This window comes from Postia placenta (assembly GCF_002117355.1).
Source record: "Postia placenta MAD-698-R-SB12 unplaced genomic scaffold POSPLAscaffold_19, whole genome shotgun sequence".
Lineage (NCBI taxonomy): Eukaryota > Fungi > Basidiomycota > Agaricomycetes > Polyporales > Adustoporiaceae > Rhodonia > Rhodonia placenta.
In genome coordinates this window covers 489,307-515,525 of record NW_020169850.1, presented here as the reverse complement: position 1 = coordinate 515,525, position 26,219 = coordinate 489,307, and the positions used below count along the sequence as shown (strand labels likewise).

The 26,219-nt window shown below is 55.6% G+C and overlaps 12 protein-coding genes across 12 annotated transcripts; 5 read left to right on the top strand and 7 right to left on the bottom strand.

Annotated features, from left to right (window-relative positions):
- Positions 1-1,085: 1,085 nt before the first annotated feature.
- Positions 1,086-3,761, bottom strand: POSPLADRAFT_1157625 (hypothetical protein; the record flags this gene model as incomplete). Its single annotated transcript, XM_024487219.1, has 14 exons — positions 1,086-1,143; positions 1,288-1,511; positions 1,571-1,709; positions 1,765-1,858; positions 1,918-1,948; positions 2,002-2,074; positions 2,140-2,296; positions 2,356-2,427; positions 2,498-2,584; positions 2,646-2,811; positions 2,865-2,921; positions 2,990-3,013; positions 3,076-3,173; positions 3,590-3,761. The coding sequence occupies 14 exons, from the start codon at positions 3,759-3,761 to the stop codon at positions 1,086-1,088; spliced, it is 1,452 nt and encodes a 483-aa protein (XP_024334016.1).
- A 3,011-nt stretch (positions 3,762-6,772) lies between these two features.
- Positions 6,773-7,748, top strand: POSPLADRAFT_1157277 (hypothetical protein; the record flags this gene model as incomplete). Its single annotated transcript, XM_024487159.1, has 2 exons — positions 6,773-7,033; positions 7,272-7,748. 2 exons carry the CDS (start codon positions 6,773-6,775, stop codon positions 7,746-7,748), a joined length of 738 nt encoding a protein of 245 aa, XP_024334015.1.
- Positions 7,749-7,860: 112 nt separating this feature from the next.
- Positions 7,861-8,389, top strand: POSPLADRAFT_1041744 (hypothetical protein; the record flags this gene model as incomplete). The annotated part of the gene is made up of 2 exons (XM_024477969.1): positions 7,861-8,283; positions 8,352-8,389. A coding segment is annotated over one exon (153 nt), but the record flags the coding sequence as incomplete, so codon positions are not given.
- On the bottom strand, positions 8,224-11,120 carry POSPLADRAFT_1174694 (hypothetical protein). The gene is made up of 11 exons (XM_024488303.1): positions 10,912-11,120; positions 10,828-10,850; positions 10,395-10,588; positions 10,278-10,343; positions 9,695-10,225; positions 9,468-9,637; positions 8,963-9,416; positions 8,755-8,904; positions 8,500-8,660; positions 8,350-8,454; positions 8,224-8,262 (listed from the first exon to the last, which is right to left on the bottom strand). Exons 1-9 carry the CDS (start codon positions 11,085-11,087, stop codon positions 8,550-8,552), a joined length of 1,875 nt encoding a protein of 624 aa, XP_024334013.1. The 5' UTR covers positions 11,088-11,120; the 3' UTR covers positions 8,224-8,262; positions 8,350-8,454; positions 8,500-8,549.
- A 1,668-nt stretch (positions 11,121-12,788) lies between these two features.
- POSPLADRAFT_1123186 (hypothetical protein) lies at positions 12,789-12,977 on the bottom strand (the record flags this gene model as incomplete). The annotated part of the gene is made up of 1 exon (XM_024483533.1): positions 12,789-12,977. A coding segment is annotated over one exon (189 nt), but the record flags the coding sequence as incomplete, so codon positions are not given.
- A 492-nt stretch (positions 12,978-13,469) lies between these two features.
- On the bottom strand, positions 13,470-13,947 carry POSPLADRAFT_1124549 (hypothetical protein; the record flags this gene model as incomplete). Its single annotated transcript, XM_024483547.1, has 2 exons — positions 13,470-13,652; positions 13,705-13,947. Coding segments are annotated over 2 exons (426 nt in total), but the record flags the coding sequence as incomplete, so codon positions are not given.
- Positions 13,948-14,784: 837 nt separating this feature from the next.
- POSPLADRAFT_1041743 (hypothetical protein) lies at positions 14,785-15,955 on the bottom strand. Its single transcript, XM_024477968.1, has 9 exons — positions 15,850-15,955; positions 15,769-15,796; positions 15,666-15,678; positions 15,500-15,605; positions 15,407-15,446; positions 15,203-15,357; positions 15,104-15,143; positions 14,997-15,049; positions 14,785-14,944 (listed from the first exon to the last, which is right to left on the bottom strand). The coding sequence occupies exons 1-9, from the start codon at positions 15,892-15,894 to the stop codon at positions 14,933-14,935; spliced, it is 492 nt and encodes a 163-aa protein (XP_024334010.1). The 5' UTR covers positions 15,895-15,955; the 3' UTR covers positions 14,785-14,932.
- Positions 15,956-16,551: 596 nt separating this feature from the next.
- On the top strand, positions 16,552-18,373 carry POSPLADRAFT_1041741 (hypothetical protein). The gene is made up of 5 exons (XM_024477967.1): positions 16,552-16,745; positions 16,807-16,944; positions 17,336-17,637; positions 17,692-17,745; positions 17,786-18,373. The coding sequence occupies exons 1-5, from the start codon at positions 16,665-16,667 to the stop codon at positions 18,267-18,269; spliced, it is 1,059 nt and encodes a 352-aa protein (XP_024334009.1). The 5' UTR covers positions 16,552-16,664; the 3' UTR covers positions 18,270-18,373.
- Positions 18,374-18,430: 57 nt separating this feature from the next.
- POSPLADRAFT_1157536 (hypothetical protein) lies at positions 18,431-19,391 on the bottom strand (the record flags this gene model as incomplete). Its single annotated transcript, XM_024487200.1, has 2 exons — positions 18,431-19,194; positions 19,250-19,391. The coding sequence occupies 2 exons, from the start codon at positions 19,389-19,391 to the stop codon at positions 18,431-18,433; spliced, it is 906 nt and encodes a 301-aa protein (XP_024334008.1).
- Positions 19,392-20,539: 1,148 nt separating this feature from the next.
- Positions 20,540-21,996, bottom strand: POSPLADRAFT_1174682 (hypothetical protein). The gene is made up of 4 exons (XM_024488302.1): positions 21,327-21,996; positions 20,920-21,272; positions 20,807-20,866; positions 20,540-20,751 (listed from the first exon to the last, which is right to left on the bottom strand). The coding sequence occupies exons 1-4, from the start codon at positions 21,956-21,958 to the stop codon at positions 20,633-20,635; spliced, it is 1,164 nt and encodes a 387-aa protein (XP_024334007.1). The 5' UTR covers positions 21,959-21,996; the 3' UTR covers positions 20,540-20,632.
- Positions 21,997-23,227: 1,231 nt separating this feature from the next.
- POSPLADRAFT_1061913 (hypothetical protein) lies at positions 23,228-23,878 on the top strand (the record flags this gene model as incomplete). The annotated part of the gene is made up of 1 exon (XM_024481454.1): positions 23,228-23,878. One exon carries the CDS (start codon positions 23,228-23,230, stop codon positions 23,876-23,878), a length of 651 nt encoding a protein of 216 aa, XP_024334006.1.
- Positions 23,879-24,397: 519 nt separating this feature from the next.
- Positions 24,398-25,448, top strand: POSPLADRAFT_1050252 (hypothetical protein; the record flags this gene model as incomplete). Its single annotated transcript, XM_024479946.1, has 8 exons — positions 24,398-24,422; positions 24,475-24,522; positions 24,586-24,753; positions 24,819-24,871; positions 24,927-24,977; positions 25,041-25,044; positions 25,098-25,237; positions 25,293-25,448. The coding sequence occupies 8 exons, from the start codon at positions 24,398-24,400 to the stop codon at positions 25,446-25,448; spliced, it is 645 nt and encodes a 214-aa protein (XP_024334005.1).
- Positions 25,449-26,219: the final 771 nt, after the last annotated feature.

Below are 26,219 nucleotides of genomic sequence, written 5' to 3'. Positions count from 1 at the left end.
AGAATGAGGTATACTATGTGTGACACGCGGCGGTCGAACCAGCGACCAGACTCTGCAGTGAATGCTGAAAGAGAAGGGCTGTTCCTGCAGCATTATATACCAGAGCCTGTAACTGCGCGCAGACCAGCGTTGGAACACAAGGTTATTGTGAGACGAGACGAGACGATTGAGACTGAGACTGAGATGAGACGGTGATTGTAAGAGCATCAGGGGACGTCCGACGTTATTGTACTCCGGCCGCTGCCATAGAATGCCATTCGTACTTATCCCCGGCCCCGCAGATCGGATCTCACGCCGCCGCTAGGACCCTCTCCTATACGTTATGCTCAGCAGTATGGGCCACAATTTACAAAAAGAATAAGTGACAGTGTTCCCTACAGGTATCTCCGCCGCGAACAATTGCGCCTGTCGTCGCGTCCACGGCGATCGTAACAAGTACATCTCAGTGGCGCATTGACAGCGTCTCCTGTGGGCTGCTACGAATGTGAGCTGTGATTTGGAGCATATCGCATCGACGTCCAAATATGGACGGACGGTCTTTCATCAGTGCGGCAAGGCAAGCAGGGAAAAGGGGTGAATCACCGCCCCAACGAAGTGGTCAAGCCTTCAAGTTACGTGCACCACTGCATGCGGTATTCGATTTTCTGGTGTAAAAACCCAAATACAAATTGAAATCAAATTGAATTCGCCTAATCAGTATTACTGTTTCTTTCAATTTGTCTGTAATATCCATTCGATTTCCATTCGATTTCTGCATCAAACAGGTGCTATCCGCTTTTGATTTGATTTTGATTCAATTTTTTGTACAAGAAAAATGATTCCTGCATGCAGTGGTGGCTGCCAGGCTGAAGTCGGTGGCGGCGACGGCGGCAGCCCCCGGACCCCGATGTCTGTACGAATCTGAAGATATCATTCAAGTGCAGGAAGCCATCTATCTCTAAGTCTATGCATTATGCTCCTGGTAATATTAGTCGTACCAACACACGGCCAGTCCGAGTACTGTAAGCAGGCCTTCTCTCTCCCATGCCTTGTCCTCCCCTGCCCTCCCCTGCCTTCTGCTCCCGGCTTGCCCGGAAGCGGGATCCTCAGAACCGACTGAGGTCGCGGCCGAATATCCAGTTCATGAACCTGCGCATCACAGCCCTCAGCCACGCCCGCATGACGAGCAGCGCGCCACTCACCAGTACGTCGGCACCAAGATCCTGCACGCGCCGCAACACACACGCGCACACACGCACACTCATCAGCCCGCCGGACATCACACACACAGCGGCGCAAAGCACTCACTTGTTCTTCAGGCTCAGCGTCATCGTGAAGTACGCCGAGCGCCACAGCAGCCACGCCACGCGCCCTGTCTCCATCGTCTTCGGCCCGCTCTCCGCGTGCGAGCGGTCGTACACCGCCTGCCAGTCGCCCAGGTACGCCAGGCTCCCCGCGTTGTGGAACGCGAACGGCTCCGGCGCCGCGCGGTCCCGCACGAGCCGGTTCAGCTTCTTGCGCAGGTACTGCGCCTTTTGGTTTGCCACTATGCCCCGCGGACGTCAGCTCCGCCTGGCCAGCGCGCGTGCACAGGAGATGGAAGCTCGCCTTGGGCTGTGGCGGGCAGCGGGTTGCCCTTGATGATGGCGGCGTCGCCGATCGCCCAGACGTCCGGGTTCGGCGCTCCCGTGTCCTTCATGAGGACGTTCAGGTGCTCGTCGGTGAGGATGCTGTTTGGAACACGATCAATGAGGTGCGCCATCACGGTGCATGCCTCTGGCGTACCTAGCGGTCTTGGGGTCCTTCTCAGCCTCCGTGAGGTTTTGCACAAGAGGGTTTGGCGCGAGACCCGTGCTCCACACGAGCAGACCGAAGTGTACTGCGACAGAGTCCGATCACTCAGCTTGCCTTCGCCTTCCTCCTCTGTCGAGTGCTCACCTTCCCCTTGCTCCTTGACGTACATCTTGCCCTTCAAGAAAACGTTCAGTCCCTTGATACATTGAGCATGCCACACACACTCACCGACTCAACCCTGTCAACATGGTGCTGCGTCAGAATATTGATGCCCTCGCGCGTGAACTTCTTCGTCGCCCAGCTGCGCGTGTGTACTTGTGGTAAGCATCCCGTACGCCCTCAACCAGGAAGTAGCCCAGCACGCACTCTTGCAGCCCGACGTCGAAGCTGCCGAGGATCCGCGGCGCGACGTCGTACAGCGAGATTTTGGCCATCCGCGCAAGGCTCGGGTAGGACTGCTTGATCTCCGCGTGCAGCAAGTCGTGCAGCTCCGCTGCAAACTCGACACCCGTCGGCCCGCCCCCTGCGCGGCGTCATCAGCAGCTGCACATCGCATACCCATAGCGAGGGCTGCACACGCACCGACGATGCAGAAGTGCAGCAGCTTGCGCCGGTCGTCGTCCGTGATCGTCGGCTGGTTCGCCTGCTCGAAGCCTGCGCGCGACGTATTAGCGGGGAATACGCACTGCGTGCAGCGACGAGCGTAGACGACACGGCAGCTCACATTCGAGAATCCGCGCCCGGATCGCGCGCGCGTCGCGGATGTCCTTGAGGAAGTGTGCATGCTCCTTCACGCCCGGAATGAAGAACGCTATGTAAAGGTACACGCATCAGCTCGTTTTCACACGCGGCTCAAAGCTCGGGAGACATACTGCGGTTGTACGCGCCGACGGCGATCACGAGCTTGTCGTACTTGAGCTCGTATTGCTGCGTGCCGCGATTGCCGGGCGCGACCTGCAACGTCGCGCTGGTGCCGGGGTCGGGCTTTGGGGTCTCGCCGCCACGCGAGGGGTATGGCAGCGGCGGTGTCGCGGGCATCTGCAGTGGGTGTGAGACAGAAGGTGAGTTGGAAGACGGAGCGGTGCGCGCACGCATGTGAGGGTCTTGTGCTTGAAATCGATCGAGTCGCACCAGGCCTGGTACGCGTGCTGCAAACAGGTTTGTAGGCCGTCATATCAGGGCGCACATGGGCAAGCAAGTTTGAACACGAACGTACCACCTGAGGAGTGTATCTCCGGACCTGGGTCACGAACGCAAGATCACGTTAGCGACAAAAACGCGCGGATGCGCATTGTCACGCACAGGCTCAACGGCTGAGCGGAATTCGAGCGTGCCGACGGCACAGCTCGCCAGTAGGGGTGTGAAGTTGAAGTAGTTGTTCGGGGAGACAATTGTCACGTCTGAGCAAGCGACAAGACTGGTTAGCCAGGGGTAATGAACATTCCGGGAGTGCGGAGACACATTGATGCTAGCCGAACGGATGTATGTGTCCTAGCTTATTCGTATTGTTAAGCGACAGCATGTCCAGCATACTTGCAGCAGCCCTGTCGTGTCCAGGAAGCCGCGGCGGACTAGCCAATCGCGACGCCAGACGGTCACGAGCGTCACGAGGATCTCTCTCATGCGATTGGCTAACCGCGATCCTGCCTACGGCGCAGGTTAGCGCTGGTCACGCGCGAGATCGCATTTTAGTATCATTTCGTCAACTGTGTGGGAGGTGCTGCCGCAGGTGTACAATGTATGCACTCAGAGACGGACAGCATCCATAATCACTGTGGGAACAAATGCCGTCGTGGAAAAAAGCAAAGGCACTCACTCCATCGTTTCTTGTCAACCTTGCGCAGGAGCTCGTACCCGCCCCATCCTGAGCCGAGGATGACGAGGTGCTGCTCGCGTCGGGCGGCGGACGCGCCAAAGCTGCGTCTGCCCGTGGTGACAGCGATTTTAGCCCTGTTTGCAGGGACAACCTGGGCACGGACGCGCAGCATGGTAGCAATGAGACACGTCTGTGAAAGCAATAGAAAGCAAGGAGTGTATGCGTTGAAAATATGCAGCTATATGCGAGACCGACAGCGACGGCGGTCCCAGACGGATGTAGAGAGAGATGCAAGGGATGGGATTGGTCGGGCGAAGGCTTATATTGGGGAGCACAGCGGTGGGTTGAGGACGTCATCGGACGATCACGGAGAAGGACGATGACGCCGGGTACCCAGTGGCCGTACCCTCCTCGGAACACTCACTCGTCCACCAATCAGGCGCGCCGTCCAATCAGGGCAGCGCTACGCTCTCAGATCGCTATCTCGATCCCACCAGCCCAAATATCCCCAGCCTGTCCAGACTCTGGTACGACTCTCATCTCTGTCGTTTGCTGCTCGCAGTCAATCGGCCCATGATCATTGCACCTACATACGTCCTCGTACGTTCCTACCAGCGAGCGGTACGTGTTCGCCCACGCATTCCCGTCCCCGGATACCGCTGCACCCGAGGGGGCGCTCCGTTTGGCTTCGCTTCTAGAACTCGGCATCACCCTCGCCAGGCTCTTCCGTTTCGACTCGTGCTCTTCCCCTGCTCACAGCCGGGGATGTGCTCTCTCCCGTTATCCTCAGCCTGTATGTTCGGCCAGTGGCCACCCCGGAATTAGACGGCTCTCGTGGGAGCACCTGGTCGCACGCCGAATCCTTTTTGCAGCCGGGTCCGAATAAAGCTAAATATATCTTGGGGATGCTCATTGTCTGCATACTATCCCTGTCCACCGCCGCTGCAGGATGGGACGTCTGCCCCCGCATTATGAGTCCTGACCAATCAGCGCTACAGCCGTTGATAACAGAAAGCGCCGTCCCTGATTGGTACATCACCAGCGCTAAGCGGGGATCGCAAGACCACAGGCAGCCCACCAAACTTACGCACTGGACGCGATGCTCGTACACTTACTTATTCGAGAAAGAGGAAACCCCAGCGTGCGCATCTTACCCAGTGCAATATGTAATGTGAGACCGAAGCCACAATGTGTAATTTCGACACCGAGCTACAACGCCACCAGGGGTAACACGGCCACACACGCCGCACGCCAGGCCCGAGCTCTAATAGACAACGTGAGTTCCCGTGGGCCGTTGCGATATCGCCCCAGCCGTCGTCTCCCCATGAGACCCCGTCCCACTAGTACCTGCCATTCGCCCCATTCAAGTTGCACCCGGGACGCTCTCTAGAAGTTGATGCCACCACGATGTGGCTGAACGCTAACCCACTGCACCTTGCCAACATCAACATAATGATAATGATCTCGGTCTACTCACCCAGGCCGAGGGCTCCTGACTTGGGCTGTTGCGCAGCCCGCGCCACACCACTCTATTGTTTTGCCGCCGGCCCAGCCCATGTGTGTGCCAGTGCGTGGCGGAAGCTGTGGCTGTAGCACCCTGTACCTCGAAAAGTGAAACACACAACATCAACATTCGCAGTGCATCGCTGACAACGACAAATTCAGACCAAAAAAAAACACGCCAGCCTCCGAAGATAAGTGCCGTGTGTTGTCGTCGTCGTCTCCCGTGGGCCGTAGCCCCTGGGTACGAGCGCATGAGCACCCGACGTCGCGTCTGTAGCCCCGCCCGCATCTGGCGCAGCCAGTGCGCCAGCAAACCCCGAACCAAGTTCCGGATAACGCGCGGGCGGGGGCCTGCGGGAGCCAGGAGCCAGATCCTCTCCATTCCAGAAACTCCTTCCTTGCAGTCCTCGTACTGTCTAGGGCTCACGCACCGTCCACACAGGGTGCCCCACCCGCCACCGCCACCGCCACCGCCACCGCCACCGCGGACGATCGACTGGAACGGATACAGAACCCGATGTGCATCCATCTAGTGGTCCGGGGCGAACAGGACGCGCCGCGGATGTCCAGACTCGGCAGTGTCGTCTGCATGCGCGACGACCATTACTTAAAATGAATGTTTTCGCCTGCTCAGGCTGCTCGATCGGGGAACTTGTAAGACAGACGACACCGACGACCGTACGGCCTCGCCCAGGAAGCCGGATGCACGGAGCCACCATGGGCTTCTCGAATCCCCTCGGGCATCACGACAAGCTTGGCATAGTACCCCTTCGCTAGACCGTCATTCGGCGTATATGCACATGCTGGTTCATGCATAAATAATTGCCACGCGCGGGCAGGCGGGCGGGCTGAAGCGAGGCTGCGACTCTCGCGGAACCTGGGCGTGCGGTAGGGCATGGCTGACACGGAGAGGCCCCCCTCGGGCACACACGCTCGGCCCAGGTGCCGATGAGCCGAATTTGATGTTCCATTTGATATCGCTAGCGTCTCCCAAACCCGTCCTCACGCTGTCTCGGCCGCAGGCACGCGCCTCGAGGATTTCATTATGCATCAGCATACAGTCTCGGACCAGCCTGAGTGCCCCTCGGAGGGGTCCATCTCATCATGCCACCAGCCCGAGCTTCGCCCGCAGCGATAGAGACGCACATCCGTGTCGCAGAGAAGGTTAGATGCAGGAGCCCCTGTGGGCTTTCGATGGCTGACGACCGTCCGCTGGACAACTTCCCATTGATCAACAAGGGTCGGGCGGAGTGCTCAGCAACACACGGGATACATCGCACTAGCCGCTACCCTCAGAGCCTCGCAGGATTGATGCCAGCAACGTGCGGTGCAGAGTCAACCAGCACAATGCGCCCATCTGGCTGGACGACCAAAATCTGACGGACGCGCGATCGGGAGGCAGAAGAAGAAAGCTGGCCCTTCGGCGGGGGCGCATGTACCCACACTTGTACACAACTCGCACTTACCGGACGCACGTCCCGGCGCTCGGTGTCCATGGAGTGTGAGCCCGCGCATTCCCCGCCCACCACATGCCGCTCCTAAACTTGCGGAGCATGATACTCAGAGTTTGATCGTGCGCGCCGCGCGGAATCTAATACCTTCCGTTTGTCCCCCTCCCTGCGGGTCCCGCCTCGCACGTCGACGTTTCCAACTCGAGCGTACGACTGCGGCTTTGCCGACATGGCCGACGGGTGGGCATGCCCGCCGCCCTACGAGGCAACGGCAGCACCCAATAGAGACTTTATGACGCCCGCAGAAGCGCCGGGGAGCACCGCACCCACCATAGTCATCCTGACAGATGATCAAGAAGGGTCTGCTGGAACTGTTCTCTATGCATCACCGGTTCCTTTCCTGGTTGTGGCGAATCCGCATGCACGGTATTCCTGGCTGCAGTCACAGCGTCTGCATACATATATCACCCTCCGCAAGGGGGAAGAAGCTGTACGCCCGCGCTCCTGACCCCCATTAGCCTACTGTGCCTGCGACATCTTCACGATTCCTCACGACCGACACCTGACATTGACGACCGACCGCACGAAAGAGGGGCCCAGCTGTGTTGCTATATTGCATCTCGACGACGGAAGCCAAGAGATCTCGTGACTGCCCAGAGCCTTGTGCGTCTGCCCTCTCGTCTTCCAGGCATTAGCATGTTGCTGACCCATCTCTGCATGTGAGACAGAACCCCCCTCAAAACTGCCCCAGGTTACGGAGACAAACGTCGCCTTTCAGCAAGATGACGTCGGAGGAAGCACAGGCTCCGCGCACCGCAGCTGAGCGTGCATCGGAGGATCCAGCATCCGCCGTCGCCGCCAGAGAGGAGCGCGCAGAGTATCCAAGTCCATCGACGTCCGTCTTGAACGGAAGGCCCGCCCTAACCGCACCCAGCCCCACACCGCAGCAACGGACCCACGCCGCCGTTATCATCAGCAGAGGCGATAGACACCCCGCAGAGGCAGGAGCGAGTCCCGTCGAGCCCAGCTCTGCACAAGACGAGACAGATCCCAAGGCGGACCAGTGGGCGGTGGTCCATCGAGCAGACGACTCAGAGGACCTCGACGAGGAGACAGACTCCATGGAGAACTTTATACAGACGCCCAGGGTTAATCGGTTCGAGGTGCATGTGGATGTGCAGGTGCAGGTGCAGTATGCGGAGTAGCTGGGTTTAACAGGAAAGAGATGAGACTCAAAAGCCGCTAGTCCTTTGCATGGACGATCTGATACCCATATTGTTATGACGCCCTACGAGTTCCACACGCTACATGACTCACTGTACGATGCTATTGATCGAGCCGGACCGCATGAAATACATCATGATGCCCCGTGATAGCAGGATAGGAAATAAGCGTGCTGCCGATAGCATGCTCGAGGCGGCGGTTGAAATAGTACAAAAACAGTGCGCTCACTTGCAGATCCTTCACTAATATCTCCGGTGTCTGTATACGGGTGCCTGGACGTCGTTGTCAGACAAAGAGGTGGGGGCTCACCGCGGTGATTTTACATGTAAATAGTTGGGACAAACGCCCACAGCGTTTATCTGACAGGTATACGCTTGTCGTTCCACAACAAATCTACCATTACTGCCTCCGAATAGTGGAGGCATACTGGTCAATGGATCCACTACGATCAAGAATGTGGCTACTTAGCGGTGATGATTTGTCGAACTGGGTGTTTGCTCCATGGCAAGCGGCAACCTCATCAGAGAAACGCGCGAAGTAACATCATCTCATTGGCATAAACCTAGATTGAATGTGCGACTCACGACGCGATCCACGAGCACCCAGCGCTGCTTTACCCTCCCAGTATGCGAGCTTCGACAGCACAGGCACGCATTACATATACCATATCGATAGCGTCGTCGGGCACTTGTACATCTTAGCAGAGAAATATTCGATACTACACAAACGCACCTGCCCCACTGCAATCCAAAAATATCGCGTCAACGGCACCGCCCTCCACGTCAGTCGACCGTCATTCTCTCGGTGTGCAGGCCTTCACCATATGCCATGCTTTCGAAGATGATTTGCCGCCAGATGCGGATCGTAAACTCGACCGCCTCCTCTTCCAGCACCTAAAACGACACATAGAGAACATGTTCAGCCATCTGTATCGGCGCAGCGGAACGACAGTCTCGCGGTCAGACAGAAACAATAACGGGGACGCACCGGCTCCAGGCCCTCAATCAGCTTCTGGGGGCCCTTGTGGTCTTTGAGATGCTCGAGCACAAACATCACAAGGTCGTCATCCTCCAGCTCGCCCAGGTACTTCGTCATCTGGCGCTTGACCATTGGCTCCAGCTTGCGATCGATCATGGTCTGCACGGCCGATCAGTACGAATTCACTGAGATCCAGCAACGATGAGGGCGGACGTACGTCGGACAAACCGTCCCATCGGACTTTTGACTTGAACAGAGTCTCCTTGTCGCGGGTCACGGACTCTCGGATCTTCTCAAGCCTCTCCTTCGCCTTCTCGCCTCCCTCCGCAAGGTCGAGCCTCGGTAGAGGCGCTTTCCGCTTGCGGATACTCTCCTCTTCCTCTTCCTCCTGCCCGAAGACCGTGGCCTTCTCCTTCGGAGGGGCCTCAGCCTTCGGCGCAGTCGCTGCCGCCAGAGAAACATTAAGCTTGACAGGCGCACCGTCGTCCAGCAACATTCCAGCCTTCCGCTGTTCATCTTGTAGCGCCTGCATCTCGTCCATCTGACGCGCTAGGAATTCCTCAGACTCCTTGCGCAAGTTGTCTGCTTCTCGTTCTTCGTATAATCTTGACTCCTCGTCTGCCGCCTGCTCAGTAGCCAGTCTCCTGGCACGCAGGGCACGCCACCGAGTTCTGCACTGGGTGTGAGGAGCCTGGTATCCCACCACAAAGAGAAAATCTCACCTGTCTGTATAGAAAAGCTCGTCGCTCTCATCGTCGTCCCAGATCGACAATCGTCCCCGCATTTCGACGCGGTCACGGTCCTCTGCCTCCTTCGTAGCACGTTCGCGCAGGATGGCTCTCTCGAGCGCTGAAATACGAGTACGTTCACGAGGCTCATACCGACGTTCACGCTAACGAATCTCTCGCAGTCAGTCGTGTGAAGTAGAACGTTGGAACGCAACGCTTACGTCTTTGTAAGAGTTTTCCTCGTCTCGCCGTCTCGCCTCCTTCCGCTCGGCTTCCAGTTCCTCGTCTGTCTTGCCAGGCCGCACACTTTCACTGCGGCTGCCAGGAGTGGGCGACCTGCCGTCCTCCTCCGCTCTCACGAAGCCGACAGGTTTGCTGTACCCCTGTGCGCCCTTGCCGAAGCCCTTCGATGCGTCCGGCGATGATTGTGATCCAAGCTGTGGCTTGCCCCACTCTCGCTGCTTCGGTCCACTAGGCGTGCCAAGGATTCCCGGCACAGCAGCCTGCACATCGCGCATTTTTTCCCGTTCTCTCTTCGCTGCACGCTCGCGGAACTGTGCGATCTCGGTCATCACGAGCCCGCGCTGGGTTTCGGGCAGATCGGCTTCCTGCAGATCGTGTAGATGGGGAGGAATAACGTATTTCTCCTTGTCGATGAGCCCACTACTGGCGGCTTCTTGTGATTGCTTGTTGATATCCTGAAGCAACTCGTCCACTCGGGCTTTGCATCTCCGTATGTACTCCTCCTCAGCCTGTGATGACTCAACTACGTTTCATCAACAAAAGAGAAGCAGAGTGGCGCACGTTTGTTATCATACGCTGGGCTTGATATGCATCCAAAAACATCTTTGTCTTTTCGTCCGCTTTCACCTGTGGCGATGGACGTTGAACGCGGGCAAAACAGAGAGAATGCGAACTTACCAGAAGCTTTTTGTTGGCGCACCCATCCTCCAATGCTGGCAACTCTACCCCGTTAAGCAGTGTCATAGCTCGCAACGCACCATCAGGGTCTTGAAATTCGGCAAAACCGAATCCTTGCGGCTTGTTCGCCGGGGTTATTAGGCGTTTGAAAGACGAAATGGGGCCGCATGCCTGCAATGACGAGCATGGATGAGCTCATGCTTTACCAACGACCGAGGCGAAGAATATAGGGTTGGCTCTCTACTTAAGCGACCATAGAAGAATGACTTCTGAAGGATGCTTTTGTGTATGAGGGATACTATGCAGGAGACTCGCAGCGAGGCGCTATATTATGGCAGCGCGAAGAGCCGCACAATGCCGCAAGTGTAATAGTGCCAGGGTGTCAATTACGATGCCATGTGCGCGGCCCACAGAATTAGGACATCGCGCAGACATATCACAGCCTGTAGATGACCGCTGCTGGTGTTCATAGAGCCCGCATGTCACCTTCTTCCACCAATAGCCCGCCCCTTGAGACGATGCAGAAGCACTTACCCCCAACAATGCATTCAGGAAATTGTCAGTGATACCACCCGAAATTGATCCAACAAATAGAGTTGTTGACCGTGGCTGAGGAGGCACGAATTGTGGGTGGTGCATTTGCTGCTGCTGTGCGAGAGCCGATATTGAGGGACCCTGGCCGTAAGAAGGCATAGGCGGACGAAGACCAAGTCCTAACCGATTTGGCATTGGCTGCATTTTTGGCAGTCGTACTCTCTCCGAAGTCAAAAGCAATGTCTTCTGGGCTCTGGTGACCTGTTGCCTCGAACGTATTGAAGGAGTGCGCGAGGAGCAGCAATGGTGAGTAGCAGACCGTGAGTGAGCAGCGTACTAACAAGCGCCGAGCCACAAGTATAATCGGAGTTACAAAACGAATCAACAAGCGTTTAGTCATTTTACAGCGGAGTTTGTATCAGTAACATCAATGTTAACACAAGCTCATTGATGCCTTCTATCGCTCGTGCTTTGCCTCATAGCCCTATTACCGTCTGAATTATGCAGGGGCAGAAGTAGGAGAGAGAAAGAAGTATGTCGATGTAATACATATGCAAGATCTCAGTGAGGGATAACGCAATAATCCATGTGTGCGAAAGTCCAAGCAGAGGCCGTAACAGAACAGTCAAGGCAGATACCGTTGCGTTTTGTTCTATTGGCTGCCCGATGCTTCTCCTCCGACCTCAGATTCAGACCCATCTGCGTCCGTGTCGACCCAGCCATCACCCTCGCTTCCTTCGACATCAGATGCTGGGCCTTCCCTGGCGCAGCCTTTCGGTAGGTCTCGTGCACTTCCGAGGCGAAGTGGCGACAACGCTGGCCGGAAATCCTGATAGCTGCCTTTGCCCTTGCTCGAGATGCCCGCTACGACGGGTGTCGACAAAGGGCTAAAAATATCCACATTCGAGGCGTCTGGCTGAGGTACGGCCGGTGTTGCCTGCCCCCCTTCTGGCACAGCATGGCTCTCGCCTGCATTCGTGTTCACTGTATGCGGGCCCCTAACCTCGTGTAAGTGTGCACTGCGCGCCCACCGCTTGACTGATCTGCTCGAATGCCCGAGAGCAGTGAAGCCTCCACCAGACGCCGATCGCTGTATCACTGGACGCGACAAGGGCGACGAATGGGATGCTCCATGTTGTGGAGGGCGTATCATGTTGAAATGACGCGAAGAGGACACTCGCATGGAGGAGGGTGTATGTTGGTGTGAGGAAAGTCTGCGACTGCTGGATCCAGGATGAAGCGGAGGGTTCTTGTTTCGTGATGATGCATCGCGCTTTTGGTCTTCTTGAGGTGGAAATTCGACCGAGTTGGTCGCTAGAAAGGACCAGCAGGATTAGAATAAGAGCAGGTATCTTGGCAAAGTCAACTCACCTGTGCTTTTCTCAGCCTGTCTAGGTGGTTGTTTCGTTGGAGAGGGTGGCGTGAGACTACGGCCTCTGAAGCGATTCAACAAGTCGCCGCTGATACTTAGGCTGAGTGTTCGTCGACCCCAGTCCCGCGCCGTCATGGGTCTGCCGGAGCCGGAGACGCGGTGGACATGCTCCCCTCTTGAGCCGCGGGTGAAGACCATGAACACAAGCACAGCCAATAATAGGCACAACTGGGCTATACCCAATCGCTTCTCCAGTACCACCTACAGTCTTTACGTTAGGATCTCCGCGCAGCTGACCGTTGAAGGACGCACCTCGTCAGCAAGGTGATTGACTTTGGCCATGAGTTCAATGTGCTCAATCTCTAGCCTCCGTCTTCGTCTGTCAAATTCCGTGACAGACCGTTGGTACATTTGCTGCTGTGCCTTGCCCTGTGGCGACATATGCTTTGTGTGAATGCGGATAAAATTTTCTAGGCTTAAGCACTTACGATGCCCTCCAACCGACCGACATCCTCTCCCAAACGGCGCAGCACTTCCCTGACACCAGTGGTCTGCTCCTCTACGTACCGCGCATACAATGTCGTATTCCCCTCGAGGGCAGTCAATCTGTTCATAATGGTGCGATAGATCGACTCGCCACCAGTCGCCATCTGTGGTGGATGCGGAGAAACTTGTGGGACAACTGAAAGCGGAACGGAAGAGGCGGTATGGGTAGATGATAGCGATATAACGGGCGTCGTGCGAGGGGCTTGTGTAGGTTGCGAGAGTCTAAGGCTCGAATCGGAGGCATCGTCGTGTTCACTTTCGGAAGAGGGAGGGACTGACGCAGCTGGAGGTGAAGGAGAGGGTATGGTGGCTGCTGGGGTATCATTATGAACGTCTTCTTCGTCAGTATTCGTAATGGTGTCGCTTTCCATGTCGGAGGGGCGTGATACCACACCATCCGTGTCATCCTCCAGCGAGTCGGAGGAGGAATTCCAAGCTGGCGTGATAGCAATATTAACCGTTTCAGAGTCGCTAGAGACGTCACTAGATGGCACGCCCGACGGTGCAATGGTCACTTCTGCTACGGTTGGCTGCACCCCTTGGTCCGCTGGCTCTGTGGATTCGGCGATGGGGATGTGCGCAAGCGGCCGGGGATCTGGGTGCATATCCACAGACGCGGTCGCCTCCTCCAAGGTACGCTGAGCTCGACTCTGAGATTCCCATTCGTCCCATTTCCACTGCTCGAGATGCGTAAGACCATAGACCCGCAAGAGCGACAGCGGGCAATAGTACTCGTTGCCGTAATGAGACTCAAAATCGATCCGAATGAACCTGTAGAAGTCGCGTAAGGTCGACAGATGGAATGACTACGGAGTATCAGTAACGGGTCTCACGCACAAAAAAGACCCACGAACGTACCTGAACACCTCGTACGTTCTGTGCGCGATACGTGCCCGCATACGTCCAGCCCGCCGTGTACGTCTTCGCCACGCTCACCGTGAAATCTTTAAATACGCCACTGAAGAACTCGTAGTTTGCAAGCTGCACCGTGTCAATCATGATGTCGTCGCACAGCTCGACGACCACAAACTGCTTCTCCTCCGCACACGGACTCAGCATGTACCTGTCCTTCTTCGAGGACAGAATGGAGGACGGCGACTTCGCTGACTTATGCGCCGTGTGCACCGTCGCCGAGCAGTCCGTGGACGCATAGTTGAAGCGGTCTACAATGGGTATACGGGAATGTGGCGAAAGGTAGTCGCCTATCTGCGCGGTGGCGGGGGTGTCCTGGTGGCAGCTATCGGCGGTGCTCTGCGAATCGTTGGAAGCTGCGGTATCCGCATTCCCTGGATGCGACACATTGTCGCCTCCTACCCCGGCTGGTTTATGGCCATTGCTTAGAGACAGATGCGGTCCTGGAACGTGGTCCTTCGCTTCGCCTAGACGCCTGGTCTTCCACTCCTCGAACGACAGTAACACGTCTTCCTCAGGGGATGGTTCGAATGGTTCCAGTGGTCTGAGACAGCATATATCGGGTTCAGGTTTCTTGGGCACCTGCAACGCTATGTCGCGAAACGGATCATTGGCCGATGAGGGAGCGGCGAGAGCTGGGAAGGCAAAGAGGACCGCCAACAAGTATGTAGGGAGCAGCGAGCAGGGAAACATGAGAGATCCACGTTGCTGACACTCCAAGCTCCAGTTAAATCAGCATGGGTCCGGCAGACTCTTTTGGTGCTGAAGGTACTTGTGTGACTGATGGCCGTTTGAGGCAGAGACGAGATCTAGACCAGACACTGATATACAGGGGCACTCGAGATGTTGTTTCATGCCAATAGCAGGCTGGAAAGGCACAATTGTACAGCCGAGATAAAGCCATGTCCGCACTGCGCTGCAACCGGCTACATGAATCTGCTCAATCTCAATATTACGCATTGTCGAGTCGGACTTGTTGAATGAAAGTTGGCTCCAGATTCACACTGTACATTCAGACATTCTGCAGTTATGGAACCTCCTTGGATATAGTGCAGCGAGGAACAATGCCAGATATTGGCGACATGAAATGATGGACAAACACTGCATGAACTAGTCCGGCACAAACTTCTCAAACAGGTCACTTCCATTTTCATCCGCTCTGTATAACGGGACTTCATGGGTGGCACTAAGATACGTCCAATTAAACGCGTGCCGGAGGGCTCAGGCCAAATACTCACCTTCCCAACCGCTTCCGCCCCTCTCGAGTTCATGATGAGGGCAACAATGAGGCCTAATGACGTCATAAAGTTATATATATATATATATGGGATCGATGCAAGCTCACCATAAAGACCAAGTACTTCCGCGAAAATCAGAATCAGGATCTACAACATTAAGAGGTCATACGTGCAGTCGATGCGTACATCGTCACTGTGAGACTCACCATGCCGACGAAGAGCCGTGGCTGCTGAGCAGTGCCACGTACACCAGCGTCACCAACGATACCAATGGCGAAACCAGCGGCAAGGCCGGCGAGACCGACCGACAGACCAGCACCCAACTGGACAAAGCCTTGGAAGAGGGTCATTTCCGTTTGGACTACGTATTTGTGAGACATCAGCAGAAATCTACGAAGAGAGCGACTCACGATCGCCAGAGATGAGCACCGAGACAACGAGCCCGTAGATCTAATAAATAAGGGTAAGCTGTAATAGCGATGCTTGTAGTGCTGAGGACATACAGCAATAATACCAGCCATGATGACGGGGATGACACACTTCATCATCAAGTCGGGACGGAGGACAGACATTGCTGAGATGCCAACACCCGACTTCGCCGTGCCATAACTGATCAGAGGACGAATCTCAGCCGATCCCGGTGGAGTGGGTAGGAGAGAGGAGACTTACCTAGCACCGATACCTGAAGTTCACGATACGTCGCGTCAGGTGCAGTTCACAATAACACCCATCTCTTCCGAAAGGCCATGCACGTTAGCACAGGTCTACTCACAGGTGAACACGATGGCACTGGTGCATCCCTGACATGTCATGTTCAGCACGAGCTGCGCGTCAACAGCGTCGACAAACTCACCATGACACCGAAGAAAGGAGCGTACACCGGGCACAAGTCAGACATTATGGCAAGTTAGAAGGTGTAACGGAGAAATGCGCGAGATAATGGACTATTTCGACGTCGAAGTCGGCGGTGACGACGACCACAGCAGCGAGCGCGAGCGCATGCAGAGCGGCAAATGCCGAAACTCCGACACGGGAACTCTATCTCCGCTTCGGGGTCTTGCCACTCGCCACCGAGCCGTCCCAATCGAGGTGCGCGCAGCTTGCAGGTTATGGCCGCTTGTTCCTGCGCTCGTCTACGCGCGTCAGTCGACCGAATGCCCTAGGAATGCACTAAGGAACGAGGTTTTAACAATCTAAGCGTGTAATATTGTGCTTCTGTCTGTTATTCTGCTTCATCAAGAGTTTGGTCTGATAACGCGCGTATTTCTGTCAGTGCACCCTGGTCCGAGACACATACCGTCTGTCCGTGACCTCCGCGCCTGCTATCAAGCGCAGACGCCGTCTACTCTGGTCTAGTGCGGTGTTTCCTGACGTTTCTGGTGAGTCCGTGCCCTTCGATTCCTATCTGAACCGATTTTTTGATCATGCAGATTTGCAAGCACCTCTCGGTTGACAAGTCTACCGAAAGGACGCGTGCGGCAGGCGCGTAAGCGTCACGTGACTCGCTTTATCACTTGATTGACTAATTCTGGTGTGACGCCCTTTTGCCCTGTTATAAGTCCTCTGCTCAACCTGTTGTCCACACTGCGATCTCTATCTTTTAGAAGGCTTTTCAAAGCCACACCAGCATTTGTTGCAGGATCTACATACCTCACCCGATCCGCAAACATGGCACCGACAACTACCACCAACGGCGCGAATGGAACAAACGGCACTGTGCAGAAGAGCTCGAAATTGCACTCGAAAGTGGTCTGTACATCGCGATATATCGTTGGCGGTAGCAAGTCTGCTCACAATTCTTCATCCACAGGTCATCATCGGCTCAGGACCCGCAGGGCATACCGCAGCCATTTACCTAGCGCGTGCAAACTTGAACCCTGTGCTTTTCGAGGGTTTCATGGCAAATGGCTTCGCCGCAGGCGGCCAGCTCACCACAACCACCGAGAGTAAGTGTTTTTTCGCCGCCATAGTCGTCCTCCTGCTCTGTAGCTGCTTTTTGGACCTTCCTGAGTCGCGCGGCCCTTGTTTTTCATCGCTCTAGACAGCGGGCGGGCGTAACGAGATTGTCTGACGAGACCCGGCAATTGCCGAGTCTTAATGTCCGGCCAGCACACGCGATTATTCCTACAAAAACAGGCGCTGCCTTGTGCGCAACAACTCTCTGTCCTTTACAATGATATCGTGCACGCTGGCGATTGAGCGCAGCCGACATCGTAGCGCCGAACGCCTCGGTCACGAACCGCGAGAGGCGCGCATTCCCACCCTGCCTCGGCGTCCATTTCCTTAGTTATTTTGCGTTCCCCATTAGACGCAATTGTTTACTAACAAACTCCACAGTCGAGAATTTTCCGGGTTTCCCAAATGGCATATTGGGGCCTGAGCTGATGGACAAGTTCCGCGCCCAGTCTCTGCGCTTCGGCACCAATATCATCACCGAGACGGTCTCCAAGGTCGACCTCTCTGCAAGGCCGTTCCGATACTGGCGCGAATTCCAGGAGGATCAGGCGCCTGAGACAGCGGATGCGCTCATTATCGCAACGGGGGCCAGCGCAAAACGACTCGGCCTCAAGGGCGAGGAGACCTACTGGCAAAGCGGTATCAGTGCGTGCGCTGTCTGCGACGGTGCCGTACCTATATTCCGGTATGTAAAATATGTTGATGGGAGCAAACACGTGCTAAATATACGATTTCACAGGAACAAGCCTCTCGCTGTGATCGGTGGGGGCGATTCGGCAGCGGAAGAAGCGACTTGTAAGTTTGATGTTAGCGATCGCGCCCTGTGTACTCACACAATGTTTTCCCGATTGCGTAGATCTCACGAAATACGGTTCACATGTCTACGTTCTCGTCCGGCGTGCGGAGTTGCGCGCGTCTAAGATTATGGCGAAACGACTGCTCAATAATCCGAAAGTCACCATCCTCTGGAACACGACCGCCGTCGAATGCCAGGGCGACGGAGATTTGCTTAACAACCTGAGAATCAAGAACGTCCTGACGGGCGAGGAGAAGGACCTCCCTGTCAATGGACTGTTCTACGCCATCGGCCATGAGCCAGCGACTGGTCTCGTCCGCGGTCAGCTGCAGACGGACTCCGACGGGTACATCATCACGGTGCCCGGCACGACCCAAACGAGTGTCAAGGGTGTCTTTGCTGCTGGTGATGTACAAGACAAGCGATATCGCCAGGCGATCACGAGTGCGGGCAGTGGGTGCATGGCTGCGCTCGAGGCCGAGAGGCTGATTGCTGAGGAGGAGGAGGGCGTCGAGGATTAGGGCGAGACGAGCATTCATTCAGCAGCATGTCTATAGATGTATCTTCTACCATTAGCTGTCCCACATAGAGTGCATTTCATTATCGAACACTGGTCGTTGCATTATATCTGTCTATGCATCCCGAGCGCCGCGACCCGCGGACCAAACCCGGCCATAAGAAATCAATCGTCTGTCCGTCGAGGTCGTTCCAGTCCCAGCCCCACCCCCGGACACTTTCTGTCTACGTGATCCCATTCGTCCTCCAATGATGCCGGATTGTATCCCTCCCTATCTTCCCTGAAAATCGCACTCAAGGGAGGTCTCGTCGTGCCGGGCCTAATTACTGGGTTGATCCCAGTACGCGGGCCCATCAGCCTTTCCGCATCGGCCCTCACGTCTGCCCCACTGAGCCAATACCGCTTGGGCATGATGCCTTTCCCAAACGTCCGTGTGACATGGTTCACACAGAGAAGCGAGACGATGATGTTGATGATGTGTACGGGGACGAGCGCGAAGGCCGTAGACCAGATCGTTGCCAGGTTCTCGTGCTCGAAGCGATAGAGTTTGCCTTTGCAGCCAGGAAGGGGCGTCCGTGGATAGCACTGCTTGCTCGCGGTAGCTTCGTGCAGCGAATCGTAGTAGCCACAGCACCGCAAGGAGTTCTGGATGATGAGTCGTCCAACTGGTGTGTACCATTGACTCCAAGCGAGATTGAGTTTGCGATCTAGCGCAAAGGCGTATCGTTTGTAGCCGGTATATCCTATGGCGAGCATGGATAGCAGTGCAGGCCAGAGAAGCACGGCATAGACTGCAAGAATAGGACGGGAGTTGAGGATGGTGCCGCTGATACCCAGCACGAAGGTGAGGAGCAGGATGGAGGATGACAGGGTGATCAATATCAGAATATCGTTGTCTGCAACAGACATAACATCTGCGTGCTGCCATGCTGAAACCAGAACTTCAGTGCTGATGGTCATCAAGAGCGGGGGAATGTCGCTCACCACGGAACCATGTCAGGACCGCACATATGAGGCCGGCGAGGCCGTATACTAATATCGAGCACACGGAAATCAAAAGCCACCACTTGTGAGCAGGCCAACGATCGACCGCATCCAGTCCGAGGCCCTCGCCTTCCTCGAGCATCGTGGCAGCAAGCGCAACCTTGTGTCCGCTCTTATAGGTGAGGTTTCTGACAGACCGTGGCCTCGGGAACTTTTGCGTGAATTTGTCTGTAGTGCTAAACGACGGCAAAAGGACAGGCCGCTGGCAGTCGGCAGCGGATTCTCCGATGCCCGATGAGGAGCGCGAGCTTGCGGAGGACACGGCGGTGCTGCCACAAGAGGAGAGGACCTCGCTGCGTAGACCGGGGGAGCGCAACTTCGCTGCTTGGCCATGGGTACCCCCAAAGGAGAACAAACGGGGAAAGTACGAGCGGATTGTGTCACCGGCGTGTGCGGTGAAGTTCGGCGTGGGCAGATGGGAGAAGTGCGAGGACGTGGTCCCGATCGAACGTGCAGATTGTCCGCGGGGCAGCTGATGGGGTCGAGGAGTCAATGGCACAGGGCTGAAATAGGAGACGGCATCTGGTCCGTGTCCCTCCGGTGACAAGTGCTGCGACTGGCCTTCACCTTGTCGTTCTGGCAAGCTCCCTGTGTCGGGTGAGCATAATGGTGCTCCAAGAAATCCGCGAGCGAAAGCTGGGAGAGCAGGCGTCAAATAGTGCTCTTGTGTTTGCCGGACGAGGTGAACGGTTGGCTCCTTGGGGGAATCGACATCTTCCACTTGAATGATGAATGACTGATCGCCGTCGCGGCCTGAGATGGTGTCGTCAACGCCCGAGGATGGCTGACGGCGCCCTCGAATCGAATCACGCAAGCTTGGACTGTAAGCCCCCGAGCGATGCCTAATGGAGGACCGGTTATCCAGCGCTGAAGACGGGTAGCGACGATCCATACTCAAGTAGGAGCGACAGTGACAAGGCTCTCATATGAAGACCAAGACAAACCTCTCACTGGTCTGGATCGCAATGCTGTGACATTTAGCTTCAGTCGGCTACCAAGTAATAGTCGCCGTGTACGACGCACCGAACCACGCCCCATGTTCACAGAACAGCCAGAAGATGTAGTCTGTTCTCAAGAAGGGGAGAATGTGCGTACCTTCAAAGGACTGAAGCGCTCGCGACGAGCAATGCAGGGACACATGGCAGAGTCTGATGGATTAGTGCGAAATGAGACAGTATGTCATCCGAAACGAGTAGCTACGTCATGCATGTGTGAGACACAGAGAAAGGAGAGTTATCGTAAGTCCAAAGAGTCCATCAGGCAGAGCGAAGTCCAGAGAGTTAGGTACCCATATAGATGTGACAATGTCCCATAGAGAAAGTGTCATGACGCATTCAGGGACAGAGTAATAGGGCAATCAGCCTCGGTCACGGCACTCGAAGCTGATCTCTTGCCAATCAGCCCGACGATCCATAGGTCCAGGTCGAAATTAAACTGCAGTGCTGGTGACTCAAGCATGAGTATGAAGGTATCAAGAGCGCGACGTTGAACACTTACGAGGACGGGTATTGTTGGCATTTGTTGCGGGATTCCGACATGCGTCGTACCAGTCGTTCCCTGATACAAATAGGTTAGAACGCGATCAACAAGATCCGAGTGAAGGCACATACAGGTGATGTCCGAGTCGTTTATCGCGATATAGGTGAAGTTGATAGGGACCTCAATAATCGGGAACGACTTTGCGGCCAACGTCTGGCTGCCATGGCTCCCTGTGCCAACCTGCATGCCCGTTGTGAGGTCATACACCGTCGCCTCCATCTTTGATATCTGCAGAGGCAGGTAGTTCGACGTCGTGTCAAACTCTATGGAGACCGCCGCAGGGAAGCTGAAGTTTGCCGGCGAGCGCGAGAAAATGGTCGGGACCGACGTGTTGAAAGGCGCAGTCGCCTTCTCAAGCGGATTGCCCGATGGAAACGAGATGTTCGGCATACGCGGGATGGTGAATGCGAGTACTATGCCGATGCTAACGGTCCACCGCATTAGAAATCAGTAGTCGAGGAAATGTAGAGCAACCCACGCAATGCATAACCCAAAGAAAATGTACGCCGTCCACCGCCGCGTGAAATAAGGCCCACACATTCCCCGCTCTCCCCTGTTCCACGCATGCCATTTGTCCGCAAACGACTCGAGATCGCGTTCGCGCTTGGCCTTACCGGTGAGTTCGCGCAGCTCGGATGCCTTCCACTCTGGCCCCAGCGCGGGGACCGTGACAAGCTCGACCTGCCCTGCCGGCGTCCCGGGCTCTTCCTCCTTGAACGGCGACGGCGACGGCACCTGACGGTATCCCGAGTCGCGCTGCACGAAGGCCGTCGAGTATCGCGGGCCCTGGTTGTTGAAGTCGGCGTAGATATCGAACGCAGGCTCCTGGTTGGACATCACGCTTTGCTCATCGTGCCCGCCCTTCAATGGCTCTACTCTTCCTGCATGAAAAAATGACGAGTTGTTGTAACCTGCGCTCGGCGTGCCGCCGAGAGCCTCTGTGCCTGCGCGCGACGCCCGGTCAGGGTTGTAGAACGACGATGCCGAGTCGGCTCGGGGGCGCGGAGGCTGGTCAAAGTGCGAGGACGAGGGGAAGTCGGAGTTCAAAGCGTCGGAAGACTTGCGCGCCCCGTAGAACGAGGAGACCTGGGACCTACGGTCGTAGTCCATGTTGGCAAAGAGGAAAAGAGTGTCGAGCTCGTCGTGCGCGATGGGAATGGTCACTGTAGGGAGTTTCGAAGGGATAGGTGCTTATCGATCACGTTCTGTAAATCTGTTATCCCAATAAGTTGTATATAAGATACCTTATAATGACGTTTGTCGCGACTTAGAAGGGGGAAATGCCGCATTTTGGTCGATGCCATCAGCCTTTCCAAACACTACTTGAGCAATGCATTCTATGTGCTGTGAAATCTCTGAACCTTTGCAGCGTATATGCTTGGCTATGTCTTCGTGTCTCTTGTGTGACTTGGTGTTGTAGATACGCGACGTTTGGCAGCCAGCAAATATGCTCTCGGCGAATGTCCCTCATGGCTTGACCGAGTCTATGCCGTTACCTCCCGCCGCATGTTTCAAGTTTGACCTGCCATTGAGCACATTATGCCTTCTCCTTAATGGATGCCGGACATTCGCGTATCTCATCCACTTACCGCAAATGCTATGCATGGTCTACTTGTTATCTCTGCGGTCTGACCCTACTACTGGTCAGTACAGCTTTGCCCACGAGGCTTCGCGCCATTCAAGTTGGCTCTTCTCGCACGAGTGTCCTCGTTCGATGCCATTCGTTGCTCTCATATTGACTGTGCAAACCCTGCAGATCTTTCCCATAACCAAAGCGTCACATAGGTCGATGCGACGGTTGCGAGAGATTGGCGTTGAGATTGGCTCCGTGGACGGCGGTGAGTAGCAAGCGCGCAGCCGTCATCTGAGGCCGAGCGCAGCCTTGGGCCTCTGCATGACATTCTTCTCCCAAGAACACTCGTCTTGATTTCCCTTCGCATTCGTGAATATTCGGACCATGGAGTCGCCTGCAGCGAGTCATCCCGCAGTCGTCCTTTCCTGCTCAAATACCGCGAGCAGGGCTGCTATCTCTTCCCGCATCCACAGTGAGTCTGCTATTCGTGCTCCTCGACACGCTCCTCACCGCCTCGAGAAGCCGCACAGCCACACTCATTCAGTGGGCCAAACTGGCTGCCGCCCCGTATATAAGTCTTCACTGCCCCTCCAATTGTCACCTACAAGCAGCCACCACCTCTGCTGCTTCCCCTCCGCAGTGGTGAGTTGCCACCGACGCGACCAGTCCTTGCGCCCATCCTGCGTCGCAATCCACACAAGTGCACATTACATTGCATGAGTGTCCACTCCAACTCAACGAATTGTCCGGTCGGAAGCATCTCCGGCGATGCTAAGAGGGGCATGTCTACCCGGACGGCGGTCACGATGGCTTTTGTCTTTGGTGAATGCCCACCCATCAGCCCGTTACACGTGAAGACTAATGCAGTGTGTATCGGTGCCCGCCCAGTTCTCTTTCTGGGGTTCCTCATTGCGTGCGGTATGGTCGCTCACCACCGCGAGCCGGGCACCACGACCGTTCTCCCGCACACTCGTACCCGCATCACCCACCCCGTCAGTTGGGTCCCTCCCTACTTCCGTCGGACCACCGTTCCCGAGCTCCCGCGCTTCGGCGTCGGGCCTCTCGCGCCCTCACTGGGTGTATGGGAGGGCACGTCGACATGGTCACTACAGCCGCATTTCTGGTTGTCCCAAGTCCTTATGTGGTCAGCAACCATTCCGCCGCCTACGCTGTTCTTCCGACGTGTGCTCCGCCCCGGCCGTGGGCAGACCCCATCCGACGACGGATACTCAATATCGGACGCGTCCGACATTGCGTTACAGCGCAATGCACCCTCGCGTGCCTCGGCCTCCGATGAGAGCGCTGCATCCCCGTCGCTCGCTGTCCCTACTCCCGCGTATCTCGACAGTGGGTTCACCGGCGCGATGCCGGGACGTGGAAGCCCGCATGACGCGCCGTCCGCCCAAATGGCGCTGCGCTACGAGCATGATCCCGAGTATGCCTTGAACTCGATTTGATCGTCGTCTGGTCCGTCTTCTCCACGACTGCGACCACGGCCACGGCCATTTCACGATTTTATCTACCCACGACCATCTATTCCGCTGTCCTCGCTTTCCACTTTGTTACGCGCATCAGATGTATTGATACCCACAAGCTGCAAGACTGTACCAGATAGCTTGATAGTACTTGTAGAATGGAAATTGACCGCATGAATCATGTTGTGTCCACCAACCTTGACACAGTGCGCATCGCGTTGTGTATCGACCTTTGCTCATTCAAATTGGACAAAATCGATTGTCTGCTTACGATCGGTCTCTTCGCCGCAGAAGAATAAATGCAGTATGCACAGGGGCCTCGAGCTCTGAAGCTTGGCCTGCAAGTGATGCAAGGACTGCAGCAGACTGGGCAAATCAGACGCTCATCTGGGCAATCACCACTTACCTGCCGCCGTCCCTGGCAAGCAGTCTTGTGCACGACTGCAACTACTACACACTTTTGTAACACTCTACTACGACTCGTTCCTGTTTTCTCCTGCCATGGTGTTGTTCTTTACGTCTGCAGGTGAGCCGCAGCTTCGTCTCCATTGCCCCAAAGGGCCGACACCTTTGAACAGCGGTGAACCCGGCTGTCACATTGTACATGGGCAAGGACAAGGTTGAAAGTGAGCAGCATCACACTTAGGTTGTGTTTGGCGGAATGTTGAGGACATAATACGATTCGCTAGACGAGGATCTCATCAAGTACGCATGGCCGCAGGACATCTGGTTCCACGTCGACAAGCTCTCCTCGGCGCACGTCTACCTGCGCATGCCGGACGGCATGGCATGGGAGAGCATCCCGGAGCCGCTCCTCGTGGACTGCGCGCAGCTGGTCAAGGCAAACTCTATAGAAGGTATGCCCTCTGCGGTCGGAGACACGGCGGGATGGAGTGGTGTCAATGACACCTACAGAGCCCAGGAAACAAGAAGGATAACCTGACTATCATCTACACTCCTGCGGACAACCTGAAGGTGTGTCGCCACGGCGCGCTATCTTCATACCTGCATAACGAACCTGTTCTGCCAGAAAACCGGAGACATGGCTGTAGGCCAAGTGTCGTTCCACAACGATAAGCGGGTACGCGTATATTTCAGCCCAATACCTTCAGTTGTATTGATATCGACGGGGTCACAGGTGAAGCGAGGTATGTCAGGGAGGCTGTGCATATATACTGCGGTTGACCCGATGGTGTCCTAGTCCACGTCCCGAAACGCGAAAACCCGATAGTCAACCGTCTCAACAAGACGAAGGTCGAGCGCCAGGTGGATCACGAGCAGGAGCGTATTGACCGCATCAAGGTCGAGAGCGCGGTGCGTAGAGCAGATGCAGCGCAGCAGGTAGAGCGTTCGCCTTTTATCATGTGCGTTGTATGTCTGACATGTTTGAGAACAGAAGAAGGCCGGAGCGGAACTTGCGAAAGCTCGAGAATACGAGAAGGCGGCACGATCGTACGACACGCTGTTCGCGGCGCAGGAACAAGACGCGGAGGAAGAAGAGGTGGAGGCACCGAAGAAGTCGGTACGGGAGTGGGAAGAGGATTTCATGTGAACTGCAATGTACGTCGTTGTATGTATTATAAGGCATCTATGCGAGACGTGTAGCATTTCCTTGGTGAGCCACCGCGGCACACAGATGGAATACCACTGAGAGGTGGGGTGCGTTTTTTCAGAATGCAACCTATCTTGACGATTGACAAGTGCATGCGCGGTTCAAATGGCAGACTTTCCGCAGGACCTGATTGAATTTGTCTTCGCAGCCCTATACAAATCGATGCAAACAACGATATGTTATTCGAACTGACGTGCCCCTTGCTGCATGCAGTGGTCGCCGCCAGGGGTTTTCGTGCAGTTCTGATGGTATCTTCCATTCACATTCACCTTCCGCTTAGGAGGACCATTTTACTTGACCACTGCAATTCTGTGCGCAATGCATACATCGCGCAACGAGGTTTCGGCTGGATTATCACCTCTGCGATTCGCCCAATATATATCATCGGCACCCACAGCAAATGACTGTCCCTTGCTCCCGACCATCAGATCTACTGTGTAGAAGAGAGCCAGGTAAAATACGGATGGATCTGCGCGTCAGTGGTCAGCAGGACCTCCTTGTCATCGTGAACGAGGCATTTCACGTGCGGTTGTGAGTGAGAGGAAACGGAGCGTAAAGATATCCTTATGGTAAGAGCGTCTCGCATTGAAGGTGGGGACGAGTTGCAGACGGGGGCGTCTCGCCGTGGACATCTGAGTACGTCACCTTGGTCAGGGTCTTTTCTCGTGCTACGCTGAAACTTGTTCCTCGGTTTGCAGGGATCTTGATGCG